The 22811-nt window shown below is 36.1% G+C and overlaps 1 protein-coding gene across 8 annotated transcripts in view; it reads right to left on the bottom strand.

Moving 5' to 3' along the window:
- The window catches only part of EML4 (EMAP like 4), a 159698-nt gene that overhangs the window by 71373 nt on the left and 65514 nt on the right, over positions 1-22811 (bottom strand). For all 8 annotated transcript variants that reach the window (XM_014792331.2, XM_087436843.1, XM_087436842.1 and 5 more), the window contains 2 exons: positions 18919-19101; positions 2004-2133 (listed from right to left, as the gene is read on the bottom strand). In XM_014792331.2, coding sequence (XP_014647817.1) covers positions 2004-2133; positions 18919-19101 — 313 coding nt within the window. The remainder of the gene's footprint in view (positions 1-2003; positions 2134-18918; positions 19102-22811) is intronic.

Here is a 22811-nt window from a genome sequence, read left to right on the forward strand (position 1 = left end):
CCACACTTTGACTTGCTAACATCCGTTGCCAATTTTCCTCTTTTTGCTGAGGAAGATCAGCCCTGAGCTAACATCTGTGCCCATCTTCCTCTATTTTGTAGATGGGATGCCGCCACAGCATGGCTTGATGAGCAGTGTGTAAGTCCGTGCCCCGGATCCGAACCCGTGAACCCCGGGCCGCCAAAGCAGAGCACACAAACTTAACCACTACGCCACTGGGCAGGCCCCCACACTTTCATTTTTGATTAATGAAGCACCTGCCATTCCCAATCACATTGGATAAGAGTCCCTACATTGCACAAACACTTCTGACAATATTACAAAGCAGATGGAACTGAATTCCAGGGTTGAAAAGATAGAAAACTATCAACTGTCTACACTTCTTGATCAAAGGACATTCTGTAATTTGACTATACGGTGCATAATCTACAAGGAAATATGTTTAAGAACATTTGAAACAAATATACATAGTATATACCATTTGTCACATTATAATGGTTAATAATGTTAAAATGTAATCTTGATGGTGACATTTCTTAATCTGATTCAATTCTGATACCGACTTCAGACTGGCCCTTGACTGTCTCCTTCATGTTCAATTTTTAAAGTATGTGCTAAGAAACATATTTCTACCTCAAAAATATCAAATATTAACTTTGAAATTTAAAACTGAGTTAGAAATTCCTTCCTTCTTATTGGTCTTCAAACTATCCTGAATGCATAAGCCACTAGGCTTATGTGGGCCCAGTACAACCTAAAAGAGATTTTCCTCCTGGGTTATTTAAAAGCAAAATACAGAGCCCCTGAATCATAAAGTTAACAAACTCAGCTGATCTTAGATTGCTGAGTCACTGTCATGCATAATACTGATCACTGCACAGACCTATAGCTATGTAAGAAAATGGGCTAAATCTAAACTATTACTGGATACAACAAGGAAGATTATTAAAAATTGCATTAAAAAATTCTACTATGCATTTGTTTTCTTATATTTTGTCCTTTTCTCCTGAAAGTGGAGCACAGGTAACAAATTTTGGTATGCTTTGGAGGAGAAAGTCTAGATTCTATAATGACAATGACTTCAAAGACTGAATTCCAGAAGGGGCTTTTAAAAGGCCTAAAGATCTTGTCATCTCTTCACCATTCCTATAGCCAAATGTCTAGTTAACATCTATAAATCTAAACTGATGAATATTTCAGTCACTAGCATTAGTTTACTGAGGCAACCATTTTCCATCAGTACATTTTAATATTATTCTATTACTTAAGGTACTCAATCATTCCTTGAAGAAAACAATTGTAAGATTATGTAGTACATCTCTTATTGTCTCTCCAAACTCTATACGGAATAATTTGCTGGGAATTACACAAAAGTGGAAAAATCTTCTAAGTAATTTTATTGGAAGAATAATTGATGAAAACATAATGTACATCTATAATCCACTGAAACTTTCATATTGCAGTATTTCTGCTGCCCTCCTGCCCATCATCCCCTAACACACACACAACACAGTACTAGAATATTTCGAATTAAGCTTTAATTTTATAGTCCTGGTTAAAGAATAAAAGTTATAATAGTGTTTAATCTCTCACTAACGTAGATATATATCAAAGATTCTATTTCTCCTTTAAAAATCCTGTACCAAGTGTATCACTTGCTATGGAAAATTCACTTATATAATTACATTAAATACAATAATGCTCATCTCATCAACAAATGCTTGTTAAAAAAATAAAATTAAAAAGAAACAAAACAAAACCAAAACAGATGATGAAACTGCTTTCTTTCTTTAGTAAGAACCAAAAGCTTCCTCACACAACTCGATAGGTATGATGAACATAAAGTGAGTGAGTATAGGCTGGATGTCTCTACATTCACAGTTAAAGAATTCAAAGGACACGCTCACTTTAATTCCATTCAGCTCTATTTCACATTCTTTTCAAAAGCAGACTGACTTATCACATTCAGACAATTTTGCAATGTTAGCTTTGCAAATAGATACCTTTTAGCAGCAGACGAAAGAGTTTCTTTTCTTGCAATTGAGACAGAGCTGGTGTGACTTGGTTTTCTGTTTGCACCACTCCCATTGGTTATAGAGGACATGGAAATAGCTTCTCGAAGGCCTGGCTGGCCTAAAGGTGGTTAAGAAAAAATTTTTTACATCAAATTCAAAATGTTCCTCCAAGATCACAGTTTAAAAAATTAAGTCCATTAGTGTTTAGAACTAGTAAGCAGATTGCTCCCTCTGGTATACAGCATACAATATTATTGTCTCAAGATTTAATCTCATCAAAACACACCTACAGGAAAGCAATGCTCAACTGCTAAACTGCAGCTAGATTCATTCTCTAGCTAAATGGTTTGCTCTCCACACACAGCAGCTATAAAGCACATGATTCAAAGTTGTGCCTCAAGTAAACCACAAATCCTCACATCACTGATTTTCAGAAATAGCTCAGGATCTGCTGAAATTAATTAGAAATCCTAGAAACCACAAATGTTAAATCTTAGAATGTTATTCCATATGAATAAAGTAGATAAAGTAACCTCTACTTCCTTAATTTATACAGTAGAAGGATTGGAATAAATGTGTGATGGGTATGTTGGTATGGTCAGGAAGACTCAAAGTCACAAGATGAAAACAGCCATATCCACTAAGAGGCAAGTTTATTTAAAGACTTGGGAATAGAGAATAGTTTTGAATTTTTGAACTCACAAGCACACAAGAAAATTTAACTTTTAGATTTGGCCAATCTCATGTTTCTTTGCATACTTCTCTTCATAAAAGCACAGGAAGAAAAAAACTTTTATGTATAGAGCTAAAATATTTGGCACACCCTATGTGTATTCCATACATGATAGTATAACACTGCATTTTTGACAAGAATAAGATGCTGGGGACCACTTGTATCGTCATTATCTAATGTGCTTCCTTATATAGATTCCTAGACCATACCTCAGACTGAATGATTCAGAAGATAGAAAGGGGGAGACCTAATATATTTATTTTTTTAAACTTCATAGGAAAAATTTCACATATAATAACCTCCAAATTATGCTAATATCACTGGTCATCAGATCTAGGGCTAATCTGCCAAATAGGTGACTTCCTGTTGTATGGACAGCTTTTCTTTTTTAATTGTGGTAAAATATTAATAACATAAAATTTACCATTGTAACCATTTCAAAACGTACAACTCAGTGGCATTTAGTATATTCACAATGTTGTGCAACCTTCACCACTATTTAGTTCCACAACATTTTCATCACCCCAACAGAAATCCTGTACTCATTAAGCAGTCACTCCCCATTCCCTCCTTCTTCTCCCAAGCCCTTGTCAACGATTATTCTTGATTATCCCTATAGATCTGCCTATTCTAAACATTTCATATACATGGAATCACACAATAGGTGCTCTCTTGTGTCTGGCTTCCTTCACTTAGCACAGTGTTTTCAGGGTTCACCCATGTGGCAGCATGTATGAGTACTTTACTCTTTTTTATGGCTGAATAATAGCCACTGTATGAATATGCCACATTTTGTTTATTCTTCCATTGATGGACATCTGGGTTGTTTCCACCCTTTGGCTATTGTGAATAGTGCTGCCATAAACATTTGTGTACAATTTTTCACTTGAACATCTGTTTTCAATTCTTTTGGGTATATAACTATGAGTAGAATTGCTGGGTCACATGGTGATTTTATGTTTAACTTACTGAGGAATCACCAAACACAGCAGCTGCACCATTTTACAATCCCAACAGCAATGTATGAGGATTCCAATTTCACCACATCCTTGCCAACACTTATTTTCAGTTTTTTAAAAAAATTATAGCCATCTCAGTAGGTATTAAGTGCTACCTCATCATGGTTCTGATTTGCATTTCTCTAATGATGAGAATCTTTTGCTGGGCTTATTGGCCATTTGTATATCTTCTTTGGAGAAATAGCTATTTAAGTCCTTTGTGCCCATTTTTCAATAGCACTATAAGATGTCAACTGTTCACAGTGCTCTCTTACAATCCTTTTATTTCTGTAAGGTCGGTAGTAATGTCCCCACTTTCATTTCTGATTTTAGCAATTTAAGTCTTCCTTCTTTCTTTCTTAGTCAATCTAGCTGAAGGTTTGTCAAGTCTGTTGATCTTTTCAAAAAAACTAACTTCTGGTTTTGTTGATTTTACCATTTTTCTATTCTCTACTTCATTTATCTCTAATCCTTATTATTTCCTTTCCTCTGCTAGCTTTGGGTTTAGGTTTTTATTCTTTTCCTATTTCCTTAAGATTAAAGTTAGGTTACTGATTTGAGATCTTTCTTCTTCTTCTTCTTCTTTTTTTTTTTTTTTGCTGAGGAAGATTCCCTTGAGCTAACATCTGTTGTCAATCTTCGGCTTTTTTTGCTTGAGGAAGATTAGCCCTGAGCTAACACCTGTGCCAATCTTCCTCTACTTTATATGTGGGACACTGCCACAACATGGCTGGCGAGGGGAGTAGATCCACACCGGGATCCGAATCCACGAAGAGATCAGTCACACCCATTAGGATGGTTACTATCAAAAAAAAAAAAAAAAAGTGTAGGGCCGGCCCCGTGGCTTAGCGGTTAAGTGTGCGCGCTCCCCTACTGGTGGCCCAGGTTCAGATCCCAGGCGCGCACCAATGCACCACTTCTCCGGCCATGCTGAGGCTGCATCCCACATACAGCAACTACAAGGATGTGCAACTATGACATACAACTATCTACTGGGGCTTTGGGGAAAAAAAGGAGGAGGACTGGCAATAGATGTTAGCTCAGAGCCGGTCTTCCTCAGCAAAAAGAAGAGGAGAATTATCATGGATGTTAGCTCAGGGCTGATCTTCCTCACACACACACACAAAAAAGTGTAGGCAAGGATGTGGAGAAATTGAAATCCTTGTGTATTTCTGGTAAGAATGTAAAATGGTGCAGCTACTGTGAAAAACAGTATTGGCTGTTCCTTAAAAAATTAAACATGGAATTACCATATGATCCAGCAACTCCACTTCTAGGTATATATACCCAAAAGAATTGAAAGCAGGGAGTCAAGCAAATACTTGCATACTCATGTTCATAGCAGCATTATTCACAATAGCCAAAAGGTGGAAACCACCCCAGTGTTCATTGACAGATGAATGGGTAACCAAATGTGGCATATACATACAATGGAATATTCAGCCTAAAAAAGGAATGAAATTGTGAGAAACAGGCTATAACATGGGTGGACCCTGAAGACATTACTCTAAGTGAAATAAGCCAGACACAAAAGGACAAATATTATATTATTTCAATTAAAAGAAGTCCCTAGACTAGTCAAATTCATAGAAATAGAAAATAGAATGGTAGTTGTTAGGGACAGGGGGCATGTAAGAATGTGGAGTTACTGTTCAATGGGTACTGAGTTTCAGTTTGGGAAGATGAAAAAGTTCTGGAGATAGACGGTGGTGATGGCTGTACAACGAGAATGTATTTAATGCCACTGAACTGTACACCTAAAAATGTAAAGTGATGAATTTTATGTTATGTATATTTTAACACAATAAAAAAATGTTAAAAAGAAAACTCAACACATCACCAATGTTTCTAAGTCCTACAGTTTACTGTTCAGTTCTTCAAATGCTTTCAAGGTATCCTGTGGAATTATCATTCATCTTCACATGATTAGATGGCAGTGTACGCCTCATAGTTTTTATCAGTCTCAGTAGGCAATCTATTCCCATTCTAGATACTTATTCCAAAAAGAGAAGACATTTTTTGATGTCCTGGCCATTTTGAGACCTGTATATAATGGCGTCCTTCTTATTATTCAACATAAAGGTTTCCAACTACTGAGCTGGTTATGACGTTTACTCCATAGAGTGGTAACAATAAAAAAATACACACACAGAAATGTTTGTACAATTATTTGAATATTTTATTACCTTTATTATGTAAAAGAATGGAAAATTAGAAAAATGAAGGTGCTGATGTGAGTGAAAAAGTAGGTCTCAAAAACATATGATTGAAAATGATCAAGAACTATATATTAAAAACGACAACTCTTTAGCCTAAACTGAATTCTCATTGGACTTGGTTAATTGTATAGTCACTAGTGAAAGAAAACAAAATTTAAAAAAAATTGGAGAAATTATGGAGCCACACTCAAGATTAAAGTAAAAGTGAAAATTCTGTTTTTCATTTCTTTATCAGAACCTCCCCCAACCAACATATTATACACACGATGTAAGCCTTTCAGGAATGAATTACATATGAATGTTCTATTTCTGAAGAACTGGAGTACAGCAGTGAGACAGGTCATGGATCAATAGTTACTTCTGGATTTCCTGTTTTAAATTATGTCAGATCCTCTCTTATAAACAAATACAAAAACAGAGACAAGTTTCTTCAGGTTCTTTTACCTCAAGGAGAAAAAAGAGCTTGTATTTCATACACACCAACGTAGCAATTGTCTCCAACAGGAAAACAAACGTTATTATACTCCTAGTTACTAAAAATGGGATAACCTCTTCAGTTTCTAAATATCCTGATTAGGGTCACAATTTGCACGAGAAATAACAAGTCCTCTGTAACTTATTTGGAATTTAATAACCTGTGGGTCTTCTATTTGCTCAACACCAACAAATTACTGGCATTGTTCAAAACACATATACATAATCCTATATACATGTATAATTCATAAATATATAATCTCTACTTTTCACATATAATGGAATTGTTGCAGTTGTGTTTGAATTTTTTACACTCTCTTGAATGTCATTTAAAAAAATGATTACCATCCTTTTATTAAGACTCAATCAACCTCAATTTAGTATTTCTAGAAATTACTAACCTAAACTGACATTTCACATTAATACTGATGTGGCTGTTGTGATTTCTTCCTCAGCAATTTCAACGTCATGGTGAAAATTCAGTTACTGATTATAAAATATACTCTTTCGAACACTAATATATTTATAAGACTGAGTCAGCCTATAACTCAACTGAACATTACTTAAAACGCTATTGTGCAGAAAATATTAAAAACTGACCAAATAAAACTTTGCAGAAGTCATCCAATCCTATTCAAATTATCCCATGCTGTAAGAACTGCTGTTAAGTTTATAGTTAAAGGAATATAAAGGAGCTTATTCAGCCATTATCAGAAGCAAAACCTTGGTTTTGACTTTTGAATGTAAATGTAAATATATTACCATTAGAGCTGAAGTCTCTGTGTACCCCTCCCTGAACACATCCCCACTTCCTCCCTCCTAGAGGTTACCACTTAGTTCAGGTGCTTCTGATCTGCTATAGTAAAACCACCTAACATAGGAGAATAACTTTCTGAGCACTTGGCTACAGCAAGCAGACAGTTACAGCCATCAAAGAGGGAGAATCTGACAACCCACCAGCTGGGAGAGAATATTTGCAAAACATACATCTGACAAGGGGTTGATCTCCATAATATATAAAGAACTCACACAGCTGAACAACAGAAAAACAAACAACCTGATCAAAAAATGGGCAGAGGAAATGAACAGACACTTCCCAAAGTCCCCAACTCCAGATACCATCACATCAGGGATTAGGGTTTTAAACATACGAATTTTGGACTCCACAGCACAACCCCTTTTCAAACTTTCCTTCTTTGATGCCTATTTCCCCTTGGCATATAAGAAAACATATGCTTAAATATCTGCCTTATACAGTACAAGTATACTCAAAAATAACTCCTTGATCCTCTATTCCTTCTAATCTCACCCTCCCCAGACACACATGCACCCACCCACCTCCATTCCAAGTCTAAAATTTGAAAATGAGCCAGTAGTCTACACTTTCCTATCCGCACCTCTACCTTCTGCAATCTGGCTATCATCTAACCACTTCACAGAAACTTCTCTTGCCAAGATCATCAATGGCTTCTGTGTCACTGAAATCAATGGATACTTTTCAGTCCTTATCTTGCTCAACTTTTCTTCAGCATCTAATAATGCCTATAATTCAGGCAAGAACATTCTTCTTACTCTCATTTCCTGGATCTTCTTTTCTTGCTCCGATTTTATATCTGGACTCTTCAGATCTCGTCACCATCATATCCTTCTCATAATTTTCTATACCTAACTGCTATTGAACATCTCCCCATGAACTTATGTGCCCCTCCTCTCACCAAACAATTCAACTGCTACTCTATGATATACTTTTTTCATGGAGAAACACATTACCACCCATTCATTGTACAAACTGGAAAACAGGAAATCAGCTTCAATTCCTCCATTTCTTTACTGCCAACATTCAACGTGTGACTAAGTTCTTTGTTGCTTCTATAACTCTGTTTTTTTCCCCCCAGTTTTATTGAGATAAAATTGACATACAATAAGTTGCACATAAAGTGTACAGTTTACCAAGTTTTGACATACATATATGCCTGTGAAACAATCACCACAATCAAGATAGTGAACATAGCCATCATCCTCAAAAGTTTCCTTGTGTCCCTCTGTAATCCATCTCTTCCTCACTCATTCTTGTTCCCAGGCAACTACCAATCTACCTCCTATCACTACAGATTAGTTTGCATTTTCTAGAATTTTATATAAATGGAATCATACAATATATATTTTTTTGCCTGGCTTTTTAATTCAGTTTAATTATTTTGAAATTCATCTGAGTTTCTAAGTGTATCAATAGATTATTCCCTTTCATAGCCCAATACTATCCCATTATATGGATATACCACAATGTTTTTATTCATTTACCTGTTGACATTTGGGCTTTTCCTGTTTTTTACTATTACAAATAAAGCTACAGTGAACTTAAGTGTACAAGTCTTTGTGTGGACATAAGCTTTCATTTCTTAAAGATAAATACCTGGGGCGTGTGGCAGGTGAATGTTTAACTTTTTAAGTAACTGCCAAGTTGTTTTCCAAAGTGGCTATACCACTTTACATTCCCACCCACACCGTGTAAGAGTTCTAGTTACTCCATATTCTTCCAAATACTCGGAATGACCAGTCTTTTTAATGTTAGCCATACTGGTGAACACGTAGTGGCATCTCATTGAGGTTTTAATTCACATTTCCTTAATGTCTAAAGGTGTTAAATATCTTTTCATGTGTTTACTTTACATCCATATATCTTTTTTGGTGTTGTGTCTGTTCAAACCTTTTGTCTATTTTTAAAATGGGCTGTATTCTTATTTATTGAGTTGTATGAATTCTTCATATATTCTAAATAAAAATCTTCTGACAAATAGATGTTTTGAAAATATTTTCTCCTGTTCTGTAGCTTGCCTTTTTATTTTCAAAACAGTCTTTGGAAGAATAAGATTTTTAAATTTTGATGAAGTTCAATTAAATTAATTTTTCTCTTATTTGTACTTGTTTTTATTCTATTAAGACATCTTTGCCAAACCCAAGGTCACTAAGATTTTGTCCTATATATTCTTATAGAGGTTTTATGGGTTTAGCCCTTACACTGAGGTCTACAATCCATTTTGACTTAAGTTTTGTATATAGCATAAGATAATAGTCAAGATGGGATTGTTTGTTTCTTTGGCATATGACCCAAATCTTGAATTCGATTTTTCCTCTCTTTTCTTCCACCCAAGCTTTTGCATTTGCTCTTCTACTTGGAACGTTCTTCAACTAGAAGGCTCATCCTCATCTTTCAAATTTCAGCTCAATACTACTTCTTCAAAGAAGGCTTTTATGATCACCTTATCTAAAGGGCCTCTCCTATTTTATTCTCTCACTATCCCCTTATTTCCTTCACAGTTCTTCTCACCAACTATCTGTAATTCCATGTAGAAACCTTACTTGCTTTGTGATTCTTGTATACATCCCCATGCTTAGCACTGTGCTTGCACACAGAAAGCACTTAACCAATATCTGAATGACTAAATGAATGCATCTTTTCCACTACTGCCTCAAATTTCTCTTCTGGATTATGTTCAGTTTATCTCTATTCTCGCCTCTTGCAGTATTACCTTGCTCTTAAGGTATTCTCTACACTGTGCCAGAATGATCTTTCTAAAACACGCTGTACGTCTTTGAATTTAATATACCATCAATTGTAATATGCACCATTATCTTGAATACCACCAGAAAGAAATAAGTGTTGCCTATGAGAACTATAAAACACAATCAATTGTAGGATGCACTGCAATTTCAGGGATGTTGAAATGCAAGAAATATAGGCATCTTAGAATTAATGGATTACTGTAAATCTATTTGTCACTCCTCAATTTAAAATCCTTTAATAGCTCTCCAGTGACCCTAGGATAGAAACTAAATTCCTTAGCAAGGCATAAGAAAACCTTTCACGATGGGTCCTATCTACCAAGCTCACACCTTATGCTTCAGTTTATGTGGAACTCCTAAATTAAGTACTTTTACTCCTCTGAGCTTCTGCACCTGGATGGTCCTTCTCTCTGGCATACACTAGTCATCTCTGCTTGCCTAAATTACCACTTATTCATCATCCATCTACCCATAAAATATTTACCCAGGGCCTGTTATGATCCTAGCCTTGTGTTTACAACAGTACAAAGCAGCCGCTGGCATCAGGAAGTTCAAAATCTTCCAAGAGATTCACACTGCAATGAAAACATGTGGTAAGTACAGTTAACAGAGTGATATGAACAGAGGAGTATCATGGAAGTACAAAGAAAAGACAGATAATTCTGTAAGGATGATTAGGGACATAGAGCCCAAGAAAGGCTTCCTAAAGAAATGCAGAACAAAGTCTTAAAGGATAAGCAAGAGATAGCCAGGTAAAAGAGAGGTGATAAGATACCGGGATCTTACTTGAGTATGTGTAAAGGAACAGAAAGAATGTAACAGCTAAGTGGGGTGTGCATGTGTGTGTGTGGCATGGGAGGGAGATCATAGACAAAAAGCTCTTTATATGTTGAGAATGTAGAACAAGAGAGGGCAGAGTCCAGATGGGAGAGGTGAGTCCAGACGGGAGAAGTAAGCAGGAGTTAGATTATGAAGACTTTATCTCTAGAGGATAGAGACCACTAAAGGATTTTAAGCTGAAAAGGGACTTAGTTCAATCTACATTTTAGAGAAAACCCTCAAGTGGCTATGTGAAGAGCAGATTTCAGGGCAGTGGTCTAATCCTAAGATGATGGAGACCTGAAACAAGAGGTAGGTAGCATGAATGGAAAGGACGAGGCAGTTTTAAGAAATGTTTAGACTTAAAAAGATGAGTTCAGTTTGGGGACATTTTACATTTATGAATTCTAAGTACATACAAGCAGAACAATCTAGTAAGTAGACAGATAATTCTGAAGTGCTGAAGTCTGGAATATAGATAACAATTTGGGAACTGGCACCAATAAGTGGCTAAGACCATGAAGGTAGATGAGAGCTGATGTCACCTCCTGCAAAAAAGCTTCAACTCCAGTTGGAGTTAGGTATTTACCCTAGGTGCTCCCACAGCACCCTAAATTTACCTCTTTAATACCAATTATCATATAATTTTGTAACTATTGACTTATCTGTTTTCTCACTTTACCTGAGGTCCTTTGGAGACAAAGGCAGTGTCTTTTATTTCTTTAATCTCCACTACCTAAAACAGTGCCTACTACATTGAAAAAATGAAGGAAACAGACAACTGTTAATACAGTAAGTGGTGTGGAATAATATTAATTATCAAGCACTTGCTATATGCTAGGCATTATCATAAGTATTTTATAACTGTTATATCTTTTTGTGTGTGTGTATGTGAGGAAGATCAACCCTGAGCTAACATCTGATGCCAATCCTCCTCTTTTTTCGCTGAGGAAGATTGGCCCTGAGCTAACATCCATGCCCATCTTCCTCCACTTATATGGGACGCCACCACAGCATGGCCCGACAAGCAGTGCGTCAATGCGCGCCCAGGATCCAAACCTGTGAATCACGGGCTGCTGAAGCGGAGTGCGCGCACTTAACCACTTGCACCACCGGGTGGCCCCTGTTACATCTTTTAATCTTCCCCATCATCCTAAAAAGAATTGACTATTTTCATTCCAATTTTGCTGATGAAGAAACTGAAACCTAGAGAGATTATTAACTTGCTCAAGGTTATATTATAATAGGCAGTGAAATCAAGATTTGAGTCCAGGCGGAAGGAATGGTAAGTAAGTAGAAAGGAATATTTCTGCCTAGTAGAGAGTGACATTTAGAGCTGTGCCAGGATAACAGATAGGAATTTACCAAATGGAATAGGAGGAAAGAAAATCCTAAGCAGATAATAGTACTAAATCATCAAGGTCCCCAAACACTTACATAAATAGCAATAAAAGACCAAAAGAAGATTTTCATGGTCACTTTCAATCCTACAGTTTAATTTGAGATAATTCTCAGTACTGGGAATCCTTAGTATTTGAATAAAAGACTAATCTCCCAAGGTAGAGGCAATGAGTTAAGTAAAGTAGAGGCAGAAAACAAAAAGGAACTGTGGGCAAATGCTTGTTTTTCAGTTGGGAAGTCTAAAGTGTATTCTTTGAAATTTAGAATATCAGGAACTTAACTGGAAGAAAGGAACATAAAAATGATTATTGCAGTTACACAAATTCATGACTGGAATGCATCGTTAGCTATATATATATATATACGTGTATGTATCTATGTATGTATGTATGTGTATATACACATCCCTCTCACCTAGGGCCTGGGCATTATAAAGTCTGAGCTTTATAACTCTCTCAAAGATCAGCCTGCAAGACTGGAAGCAACAATGACTCTAGTAACCAAAGGTACAAAAGTATTTCTATTTCTGAGCAGCAATCCAGCTGAAATATGAGAAATTTAGGCCTAAAGTCTATAAACCAGGAAGGCACTCATTTAGTTTTTATCACAGTAGAAACTATCATAATGCCAGGGTTGAAGGCCAATGATAATTTTTATACTTTATCATGACATGAGGATACTAATCACATGGTTTATATTCCTTGATGATAGACCCAAGCAGATGACCTTTCTGATACCCTAGCCTGACAGTTCCTAAATACTAATGAACTTCTAGGAACTATTGCGTATGCAAAATATCAAATCTGAAATTCGTTTATATCCTCAAATCCTTATATACCTCATCCATAATATCCTCTAATTCCTGCACCTATCCCAAACCCTCCCTCTAAAGCAGTAATTTCTTTTTAACCACAACTTGTTGTTTCTATAAACTTTCTTCTTCTTCTTCCCACATTCCATTTATTAAGTATTTACTGAGTCATCATAGGGCTAGCTATGTCAGTAAGAAACTGTCCCTGCCTTCAAATAGTTTATAATCTAGCAAGAACAACAAATACATATACCAAGAGACACACACAAAAATTTTTAAACAATTCTAAGAAACAAAAAATGGAAAGATCATTTTCAGGAAATAACTTGAGATCTTAAAGGATGGAGAAAATTTTGATCAGGAGAAGGGCAAAGATATTTATGGAGGAAGAACTCTAGTTGATACGCAAAATCTTTTATCTCAGATTTCCTATCATATGTCCCATAGTTCCAACAGCAGACCTCTTCCACTCTCTCCATATTTTCAAGCTCCCTTTTTTTTTTTCAACCTCTGTCAATTACTTTGCTTCACTCTTTGAGATGATTGAGGACTTATGTGTACTCCATCAAATTTTGTCTTTTCCATTTGGAATTTTATCTGTACACTTCTCCTTTCCTGTAGTCTCACAAAGGTGTACTTTAGTCCTTTTAACTCTTAGCTATTAATTTTTAAAAGTATATTTTGAGTAGAAATGACTAAAGAAGGATTTGACTCTCATAGAGAAAGGGAACTCTGTAAATGGTAATTGCTGCCTGGTCTGAGGCAATATCCACTCATGTATTTCTATATACAAAGAGCAGCTTAGAAGTCTTTGATCTATTGTCAAAATAATAAGACACTCTCCCACCTCCTACAACAATTATGAGTCATTTTAGCCCAAGGGCCCCACCAAGGAAATTCACGCCTTCCACTCTGTTTAACGTAATTTACTTATCAGTAACGTTTACTGCAAACCTATGACAATCCCTGTGTTCTCCCAAATGTTATTTGCAGTAAGAGCCAAATGACAGAGATCTGTGCCTGTACACTATCCCAGATTCTACACAATTAGGAATGTTTCTTGTGGAGAACCGACATCCTCTACATTTCAATTTTGCCTCTGCGTTCTCTCATTTCTCAAGTAGCAGTTACAATGCCTGATACTTTTGGTTTACCAGCAGTTTCCTGGCTTAAAATGACTGATTCCCACTTTCAGATAAATTTGACTCCTTTGCTTTTATACCATTGTGTACTAACAGCTTGTCTTCACATAATGCCACTGGGCTGTATTCTCAAATTACGTTCATTTGGTCACCCGAAGTGGTCTTAATGGGTTTCCCAGGCACCAGCTGTGATATAATTTGTCTTCCTGGCAGTTAAAACTGCCAAAGTGTTCCATGGGCCTTCCCTTTTGCTCCAAAGTACAGGTAATTTTTTTTTCTTTTGGCAGGGATTCAGTTGCAACTGGTGCATATATTATGAACATATGCCGTCAAACGGAAAGAATTCTCCGACAGAAGAGAAGGTATACAAGAAATTTAAATGACTGGCCACCTTAAAAACTAGTGGGAAAACTTTCTATCTCAGTTAAGTGTCTGGCATAACATACTCAAGAAAAAGTGGGTCTTAGCTTCTAATACTGCTGGCACACCAAAGAGGATAAACTAAAAGAAGAGAACTAAAAATACTGAAATGACTAGTTAGGTGTGTTTCTGATTTTGGCATTTACTGAATGGCAATACCACTATGAAGTGACATAGTAAAATGCCATTAAGTCAGTAGCATACACATACATAGCAAAACTATGTAATAGTTGTCTTCGTCAATAAGGAAGTTGGCCTACACTTTTCACCACAGCTTCATAAAAGGATTCCACTCTATTTATCCATGGGGCTTTAGTCTTATCTCTAAGAAAAATCTAGAAAATGTAAATATCTTAAGAAGATGATAGTGATTATTGTCCTGTCAGTACAATGTGAAAGTGAATACTATAAATTCTAATTTCACAGGGGACTAAAAAAATTCACATATAAGATAAAATTTACCAGTTACCAGAAATGACTTCAATTTTAATTGAAGAAAAAAATACAAAATCCCTACAAAATAATGTTTCCTAAAAAAAGTATTTTACGAAAAACTTCATTAGAAAATATTTTGCTTAAAATGTTTACTCCAAATATTCATACCATTAATATATTAATCCTGTTTAATGCCAAAACTGATAGCTGATCTTTATTAGGCTATATACAAATGCCAACAGTGAAGAATCACTTAATATTTTTTCCAGTTACTTCTATAGTATACTATATATAAACTCCAAGATAAAGCTATTTAGAATTGCCAATAAAAAAAAAAAAATCAATGAAACTTTAAATATTTATTTCTCGTGATATTTTAATATCAATATTGGAAACATAATTGGGCAGTCAGGCAAACTTTTCCACTAAAATTTTCCACTAAAGGGAAATAGAGTAATTAAATCTTAACAATAAATTATGCTTATCTCTAAAATAATATTTCCCTAAATTATTAAATAATCCATCCCCTCATCAATCCATTTTACAGACAGCAATTCAAAGCCTGTGTCTAAGGTAACAAAATAACAAAGAATAATCACTAGTGGATCCTATTTCAGAATGTAACTATGTTAGCATATTATAAGAATAGCAGTCAAAAAAAAACTTATGAGGTAGAATCAATGGAGAGGAACTTATTATCTCTCTAATTAACAGGTTATTAATAAGAATTATGAGTCAGTACTATGTGGAAACAAAAGTATCAATGTAGTAGCTGCAGGTGGCTCTGTGACTCCAGAACTGGGTGAGTCTTCACTAAAGAGCCTGTAACAAAACTGATCCGAAATTCACTTTAGACACAAAGGAATTGTGAATACGGACAACTAGAAAAAGACTAGAAAGGACACTGTACAAAAAGTATGTTCCTGGGAAATAGGAACTAGGGCTATTTAATTGTATTTGTATTTTATGACACTGAAACAGGTAGGTGCTAAGTAACTGATGTGTCATACAAAATATCGTCTATCTACCAAATTTTAAAAAAGCAGTCTTTAAATTTCCCTATAAATATTTCTTTACAGAAATACCTTGGTAAATAAAAAATGAGAGAAAACATTGTTTAAATTTTTCTCCACAAGAGATCACAAGATACTGTTGTTTTAGCATAAAAAATTTTTTAATTTTTTTAGACTAATATGAACTACTTAAAATAAGCTTTTAAAAATGTGGATAATAATCAAACACTATCATTTTCCCTTACAGGATTTAAAATACTTATACAGAGTCAGAAGCTGAGGGTATATATATACCAATTATAGAGGAGAAACTTGTTCTTTCTCTATGCCAAGTTTACCTCCCCTGTAAAGCCCGCATATATGAACTGATCCGGCTCCTCATTCTACTCTAACGACCCCAGAATCCTATTATAACAGTCAGTTTATAACCAAATAAATGTTTGCCTGGCTTGATCTTGGCAGTCCTCAAAGTTGGTTCTCAAAAAATACATTATTAGCCCAAGTGGTTTCTATCAAGTCTTTTGCCAAACTCTCAAGTCTCATCCTTTGTCATTAACACATTTACCTTACCAACCACTAATGGAAAAGATCCTGCCATCTCTCTGACTCGCCACTATTAACACATAGGTCCAGCATGCTTGATGGTGGGGGGTATAAGAATGGGAATCACAAACCCAGGCAGAATGAATGTCCCTCCCCCAGTTTCCCAACTCAATACTCTCAAGGTCACTCAGCATTTCTTTCATATGTCTATGGTCTTCCATTCTCTACTTTAACCACTCCAAACATTTACAACCTCTTTTCACCTCCTAGGAACTATCTTCCTTTCTTAATGGGCATCACTGTCTCCTGAGGACAAAGGGATAAGGAATGAAAGTTTCAGCCTTGACAACTATGAATATATAGCGGCCTCCACTCAGTTTTATCTCTTTCCATTCTATCTCAAAGGAAGTAGTCTTCTTTCTGTCTAAGACTAATAGTTTCTTACCTGCTCTAAGAACCTTTCTCAAACTCTCAGGAGGGCCGGCCCTGTGGCTTAGCAGTTAAGTGCACGTGCTTAGCTACTGGCGGCCTGGGTTTGGATCCGGGGCACCAACGCACTGCTTCTCCAGCCATGCTGAGGCCGCGTCCCACATACAGCAACTAGAAGGATGTGCAACTATGACATACAACTATCTACTGGGGCTTTGGGGAAAAAAAGGAGGAGGACTGGCAATAGATGTTAGCTCAGAGCCGGTCTTCCTCAGCAAAAAAAAAAAAAAAAAAAAAAAGGAGGATTAGCATGGATGTTAGCTCAGGGCTGATCTTCCTCACACACAAAAAAAAACTCTCAGGAAACCTGCTTCAATTACTACTACCCCTCCCCCACCAATATCATCATTTTTTCTGCTGCGTTTTTGTCCTCAACATATGTTTGTGCTCAAGTCTACAATTTAAAAAATTAAAACTGGCCTTCATTTTACCATCTTTTTCTAGCTACTACCTTCTTCCCCCATCTCAGGCAAATTTTTTGAAAGAGTGGCTATAGTTGCTGCTCCCAATTCCACAATTCTCCTCAATTGCTGCTTCTCAAAATACTGCAGTTAGATCTGCAATTCTATCCCTCCACTAAAATTGTTTTTGGAGAGGTTTCTAATAATCTCATAAATGCCAAATCCAATGGTCATCTCTCAGTCTTTGTTTTATTTGACCTCTCTGTAGCAGCTGGCAACGTGAATCACTCTTTGCTATGCTGAAATATTGGAACTCCCAATAGAACTACCCTGAGCCTTGTTCTCATGTTACATCCTTTTTCTATGGCTTCAACTATTATCCATAAGCTAAACAGTCCCAAATTCTTATTGCTAGCCAAGACCAGCACGGGAACTAGACCTGTAATTCAACTACCTATATGTATCTATCTATACACCATATATACCTCAAACTCAACATTCAGACACCAAATTTATAATCTTTCTCCCAAATCTGCTCTTCATATCCTGGTTAACTATCTTCTATCTAGCTAGAATATAAGAGTTATCTAAGACTCTTCCTTAGGTTAATAATTTGCACTGACATTGCAGTAGAGAGGTATGCCAATGAATATTCTCAATGTTTCCATTGCCAAAATGGGATAATCATCCCCATGTCCATTTACTCTACCAAGAAATCACAAAGATATATGAAATATGTTCAATTGCTTGATTAATGTGAAAGAATTTTAAATTCTTTCTGGGTGGTTGGAAAAAAGGAAAGGCCACACTACATCTGCTTCAAACTCAAGAGTTTAACAGGGTCTTGATGACTGTTTCTCTCACATGTGAAAACTCTCAATATCTGAAAGTTAAAATTCCCATCGTACTGGGTTGGCAATAAACTCTAGAGCTTAAATTCTTCAGGATTCTGCTGACTAATGACCACAAAAGGCTTAGAATGAAGCTATTTGAACTATAATGATTTTAACCATTTCTGTAATGATAAGAGGATTGATTCAAAAAGTAAATATGAGGGCCTATCTGCTGTGTTCAAGAAACAACACTAATGACTATCAGAGACACAAAAAAGAAGATTCAGTTCCTGCCCTCAGTAAATTTTTTATCTAGTTGGAAGATACTAAATTCACACAAGTATTGTGATATAAAAGCCTATAAGTAAAATCCATGATACTATACAAAAATTCCCAATTTAAAATATTAAATAATAAACTTTCAGAATTTCTTGGGAATAAAGAAAAAGGAAATGGAAAACAAACTATAATCACAAGTAATCCAAAAGAGAAACTATAGTTTTATATTCCCAATTTTAATGTCACTGATAAAATACACAAGTTTTATATATTATTGCAAAGTGTTGCAAAAAGCAAGACTCTTCCTGCTTTACAATGCACTTAATTACCTTTACTTGGGACTGATTTTTTCACTGAGGCTACATGATCTTCAGAGATTGCAAGACGCCTCAAAACATCAGCCAAAGCTGCCTTTAGCACAGTGATTTCATCTTCTTGTTGTTGAACTCGTAACTCAAGAGCTGAGAGGCGATCTTGAACATCAGAAGTACTTGCAGCAGAAATACTATCATCTATAAAATAAAGAAAATATGGAATATCTTTAAAGTAAATTGCTTAAGAATCTAATGACAAATAAAAACTATACCAGATAAGTCTTTTAAAAGATGGGAAAAATTGAAAAAAAAAAATCATTTTTACACAGATTAACTTCTATAACGATTTTCATAGCTGTTGAACTAATTTAAAATAGTATAAGTTACTATATCTGAAATATAATTAAAATTATGAAAATTTTCCCTATGGTCAAATTTTTGCATTATTATACCATCACCCTAATTGGTTTTTTTTACCAAAATGTTCTTTAAATACATCACTTTGTAGACTTCTGGAAACTTGCGAGAGAGTGAACGATTCAAAGCACTCCTTTCAATTACATCACTATCATACTTCTTATGAAAATAAAAAAGGAGTACAAATCACTTCCGTTTTGCTTTATGTATCAGATGGGGAACCACTCAACCCTTGGCAACAATGATTAGAAATCACTCTTTAGGGCCGGCCCCATGGCGTAGCGGTTAAGTGCTTATGCTCCAATGCTGGCGGCCCAGGTTCGGATCCTGGGCGTGCCCTGATGCACCGCTTATCAGGCCACGCTGTGGTGGCGTCCAATATAAAGTTTAGGAAGATCGGCACAGATGTTAGCTCAGGGCCAGTCTTCCTCAGCAAAAAGAGGAGGATTGGCATGGATGTTAGCTCAGGGCTGATCTTCCTTACAAAAAAAAAAATTAAAAAGAGAAAGCACTCTTTACTTCAGTCTTTACTATTATACTTCCCAAACCCCACAAAATACTGCTATGTGATTAGCAAAAGACTTTTTGCTTTTCCTTCTTTTCCCTTAATTCCTCAACCTCTTGAAAAAAAGGTACAGGCTCTCTAAAACATGTAGCTAATATTTGCCTTAGGCATGTAACAACAACAAGACTATTTAAATCAAGTTTAGCTATAACATAGCAATTACAAACTACTTCCAAAGCTATGTAACTTTAGAGTGAACTGTTTGTTGGGTCAATCAGAATCCAAATGTATAGAAATATCAAGTGCTATTGGCTAATTCACTATAAGTATGAAAATCCAGGAGGGAACTTAGATTCTTACATAAGAATGAATAGTCTGGACTGGAGTGATACAAACTGAGTCAGTCATTCACACAATAAGGCATAGTGTGCCATTTTTCTCAAACTGAGATAATGTGTCATACATCTTCTTAAAAAAACAATTTAACTTGGAAGTTTGAGTTAAAAAACACCCTCAGCATCTAAAAAGCAAAGCTATCACCATTTATTATGGAGCAGTAAACAATATTCATATTTAAGATCATATATTCCTATAGACGCTCTCAGGCAAAAATAAGTACTCTCTCCTGCCCTCAGAGGTATTTCAATGACAATATTTGAGAAGTACTGGTATGGAAGGAAAAGTTGGGTTTTATCTTCAATTTAGACTTCAAATTCTGGTTCCATATTAATTAGTTGTATAATCTTAGGTAAATTATTTTACCTCTTTGAACTACAATTTCTTGAACTTTTTTTTTTTTTTAAGATTTTATTTATTTATTTTTTTCCCCTCAAAGCCCCAGTAGATAGTTGTATGTCATAGCTGCACATCCTTCTAGTTGCTGTATGTGGGACGCGGCCTCAGCATGGCCGGACAAGTGGTGTGCGTCAGTGCGCGCCCGGGATCCGAACCTGGGCCGCCAGCAGCGGAGCACGCGCGCTTAACCACTAAGCCACGGGGCCGGCCCTCTTCAACTTTAAATAGGATTGTTATGAGGTAGGTGCCTAGGACATGTCTGACATTCAAAAAATGTTTATCATACAACAGCAAAGTACAAAAGGTATAATTTGAGAGCTTTGGACACATTTGTTACATAAAAAGGTAGATCGTCAAACTCAGAGATGCTTAAGAAAAGGACTAGTAAGAACAATTCAGTCTCTCATTTTTAGAATTGCTTATATTTGAGGTCTTCTTCATTTCCATAGTGGTCGAACTGAATTCTAGCTAATCCATACTCTTTGTAAGTGTGTTATACTATGGTCACTATGATTTCTGTCTGCCCAGAATGCTTTCCTATTTTCCTTCTTCTGGTAGGAAGAACAGCAGCTCTTCTCTTCTGTGGAACTCCACCATTTTTTGAGGATACATTAGGGCTATCAGTCTATGATGTTTCATTCTCCCCTCTACCACCCTGTACTATTAATAGGTTGAATCATATGAAATGGCCTTTTCAGTTGATAAAAATACGATTGACTATTAGCATTTTCATACGGTTTCATATGGTTCAATCTAATACTACCACAGGGTTGATTGTGAGATATGGACCGGCCAAATGGAGTCCTCCCAAATTTCCCAGAGAGGGAGGTGTAGCCTATCCTGTTTCCTGGCTTGACAGCTATAAGGACAGAGACCAAAGGCTGTCAGCGATCAAGACAGTCTTGACTGCCCCTAGTTCAGTTCTAGTCTCTGAAGCCCCAGACCTTCAATTCTGAGAGCTGCTTTAATATTCCTCCCAGCTAATTATGTAACCTAATAAATTCCCTTTTTGCAAGCCATCACTTGTAAGCCAGAGGTCCTGATTAAGTCAGTAAATTATACAGACATGCCTTTCCAAACTGTTTTCAATTTACGAAGGATGAGTTATATATTTAAATTATAATCACAGATAAAATATTTGTGTGATTTTTATAAACACATAATTATTTTGAGAAGGCAGCAGAGCCTGGTAGAAAGATTATCAGACTATCATGCCAAGGTTATAGTCCTGGGTTTTAGTACCAATACGGTAACTAGCTTTTACTTTTGGCAAGTCACTTACCTTTTATGGACTTTGATTTTTTTTAAATGACTAAGGTTTTTATTTTGTGAAACTTGGATAGTCCCATGAAAGGTGGTTCAGCTTGTAAAAATCTTACCATGACCTGCTAGATACTGTGATAAGACACAAGAGCATAATTTTTCAAAGGGCATAACAAGCACAAAGTTAACTATTAACAATGTCCTGCATTTATATGGTACCTTTCATATTTATTACCTCATCTCCCTCCTCACACTATCTATATTTTATATTTGAGAAAACAGCTTGAGAAGCTAAATAGCTTGCCCAAGGTCACCAAACCAGTCTTGATATCTGAGACTCAAATACAAGGACTCTTGACTCACAATTTAAGTGCCCTTTACGCTATTTCACGCTGCATTCTAATAATAATCACAGGAGAGCTGGATAAATACATTTTTTCCACAAAGCCACTGAAGGCGTTTAAATTAATGAGTGATAAAATCAGGTTTTTATTTTAAAAAGGTCATTTGGCTACTGTGTGAGAATGGACTGGAATAGGATAAGAGTAAATGCAAGGAGACCAGGCAGGAGATACTGCAGTAGCCCAGGTGAAAGGCGATGGTGGCATAGCCTAGGGTTAAGGTGTCCATGTGTCTCAATTTGTCCAGGACAAATGTGTCTGTTATCTCAGTATAAATATTATGATAACACTCCTTCTTTACCTCTCAGGTTTCCCAGTTTGATGATCAATTATAGGGTCAGCAGCAATGGAGATGCAAAAGAGCACAGTAGTTGATCTCTACAGCTTCTTACAGCTCTAGAATTCTATAACCCCCTCCTGTCTAAAATCTTGGCTCTTCACCTTTTCAGGGGCAGGAATCTCTTTGGGAATCCAATAAAAGCTGTGGTAGAATAGCACACGAGCTCTGGTGTTACAGTGCTTGAGCA

This window comes from Ceratotherium simum, chromosome 11 (genome assembly GCF_057802395.1).
Source record: "Ceratotherium simum simum isolate JZ-2026a chromosome 11, ASM5780239v1, whole genome shotgun sequence".
In the NCBI taxonomy this organism is placed as follows: domain Eukaryota; kingdom Metazoa; phylum Chordata; class Mammalia; order Perissodactyla; family Rhinocerotidae; genus Ceratotherium; species Ceratotherium simum.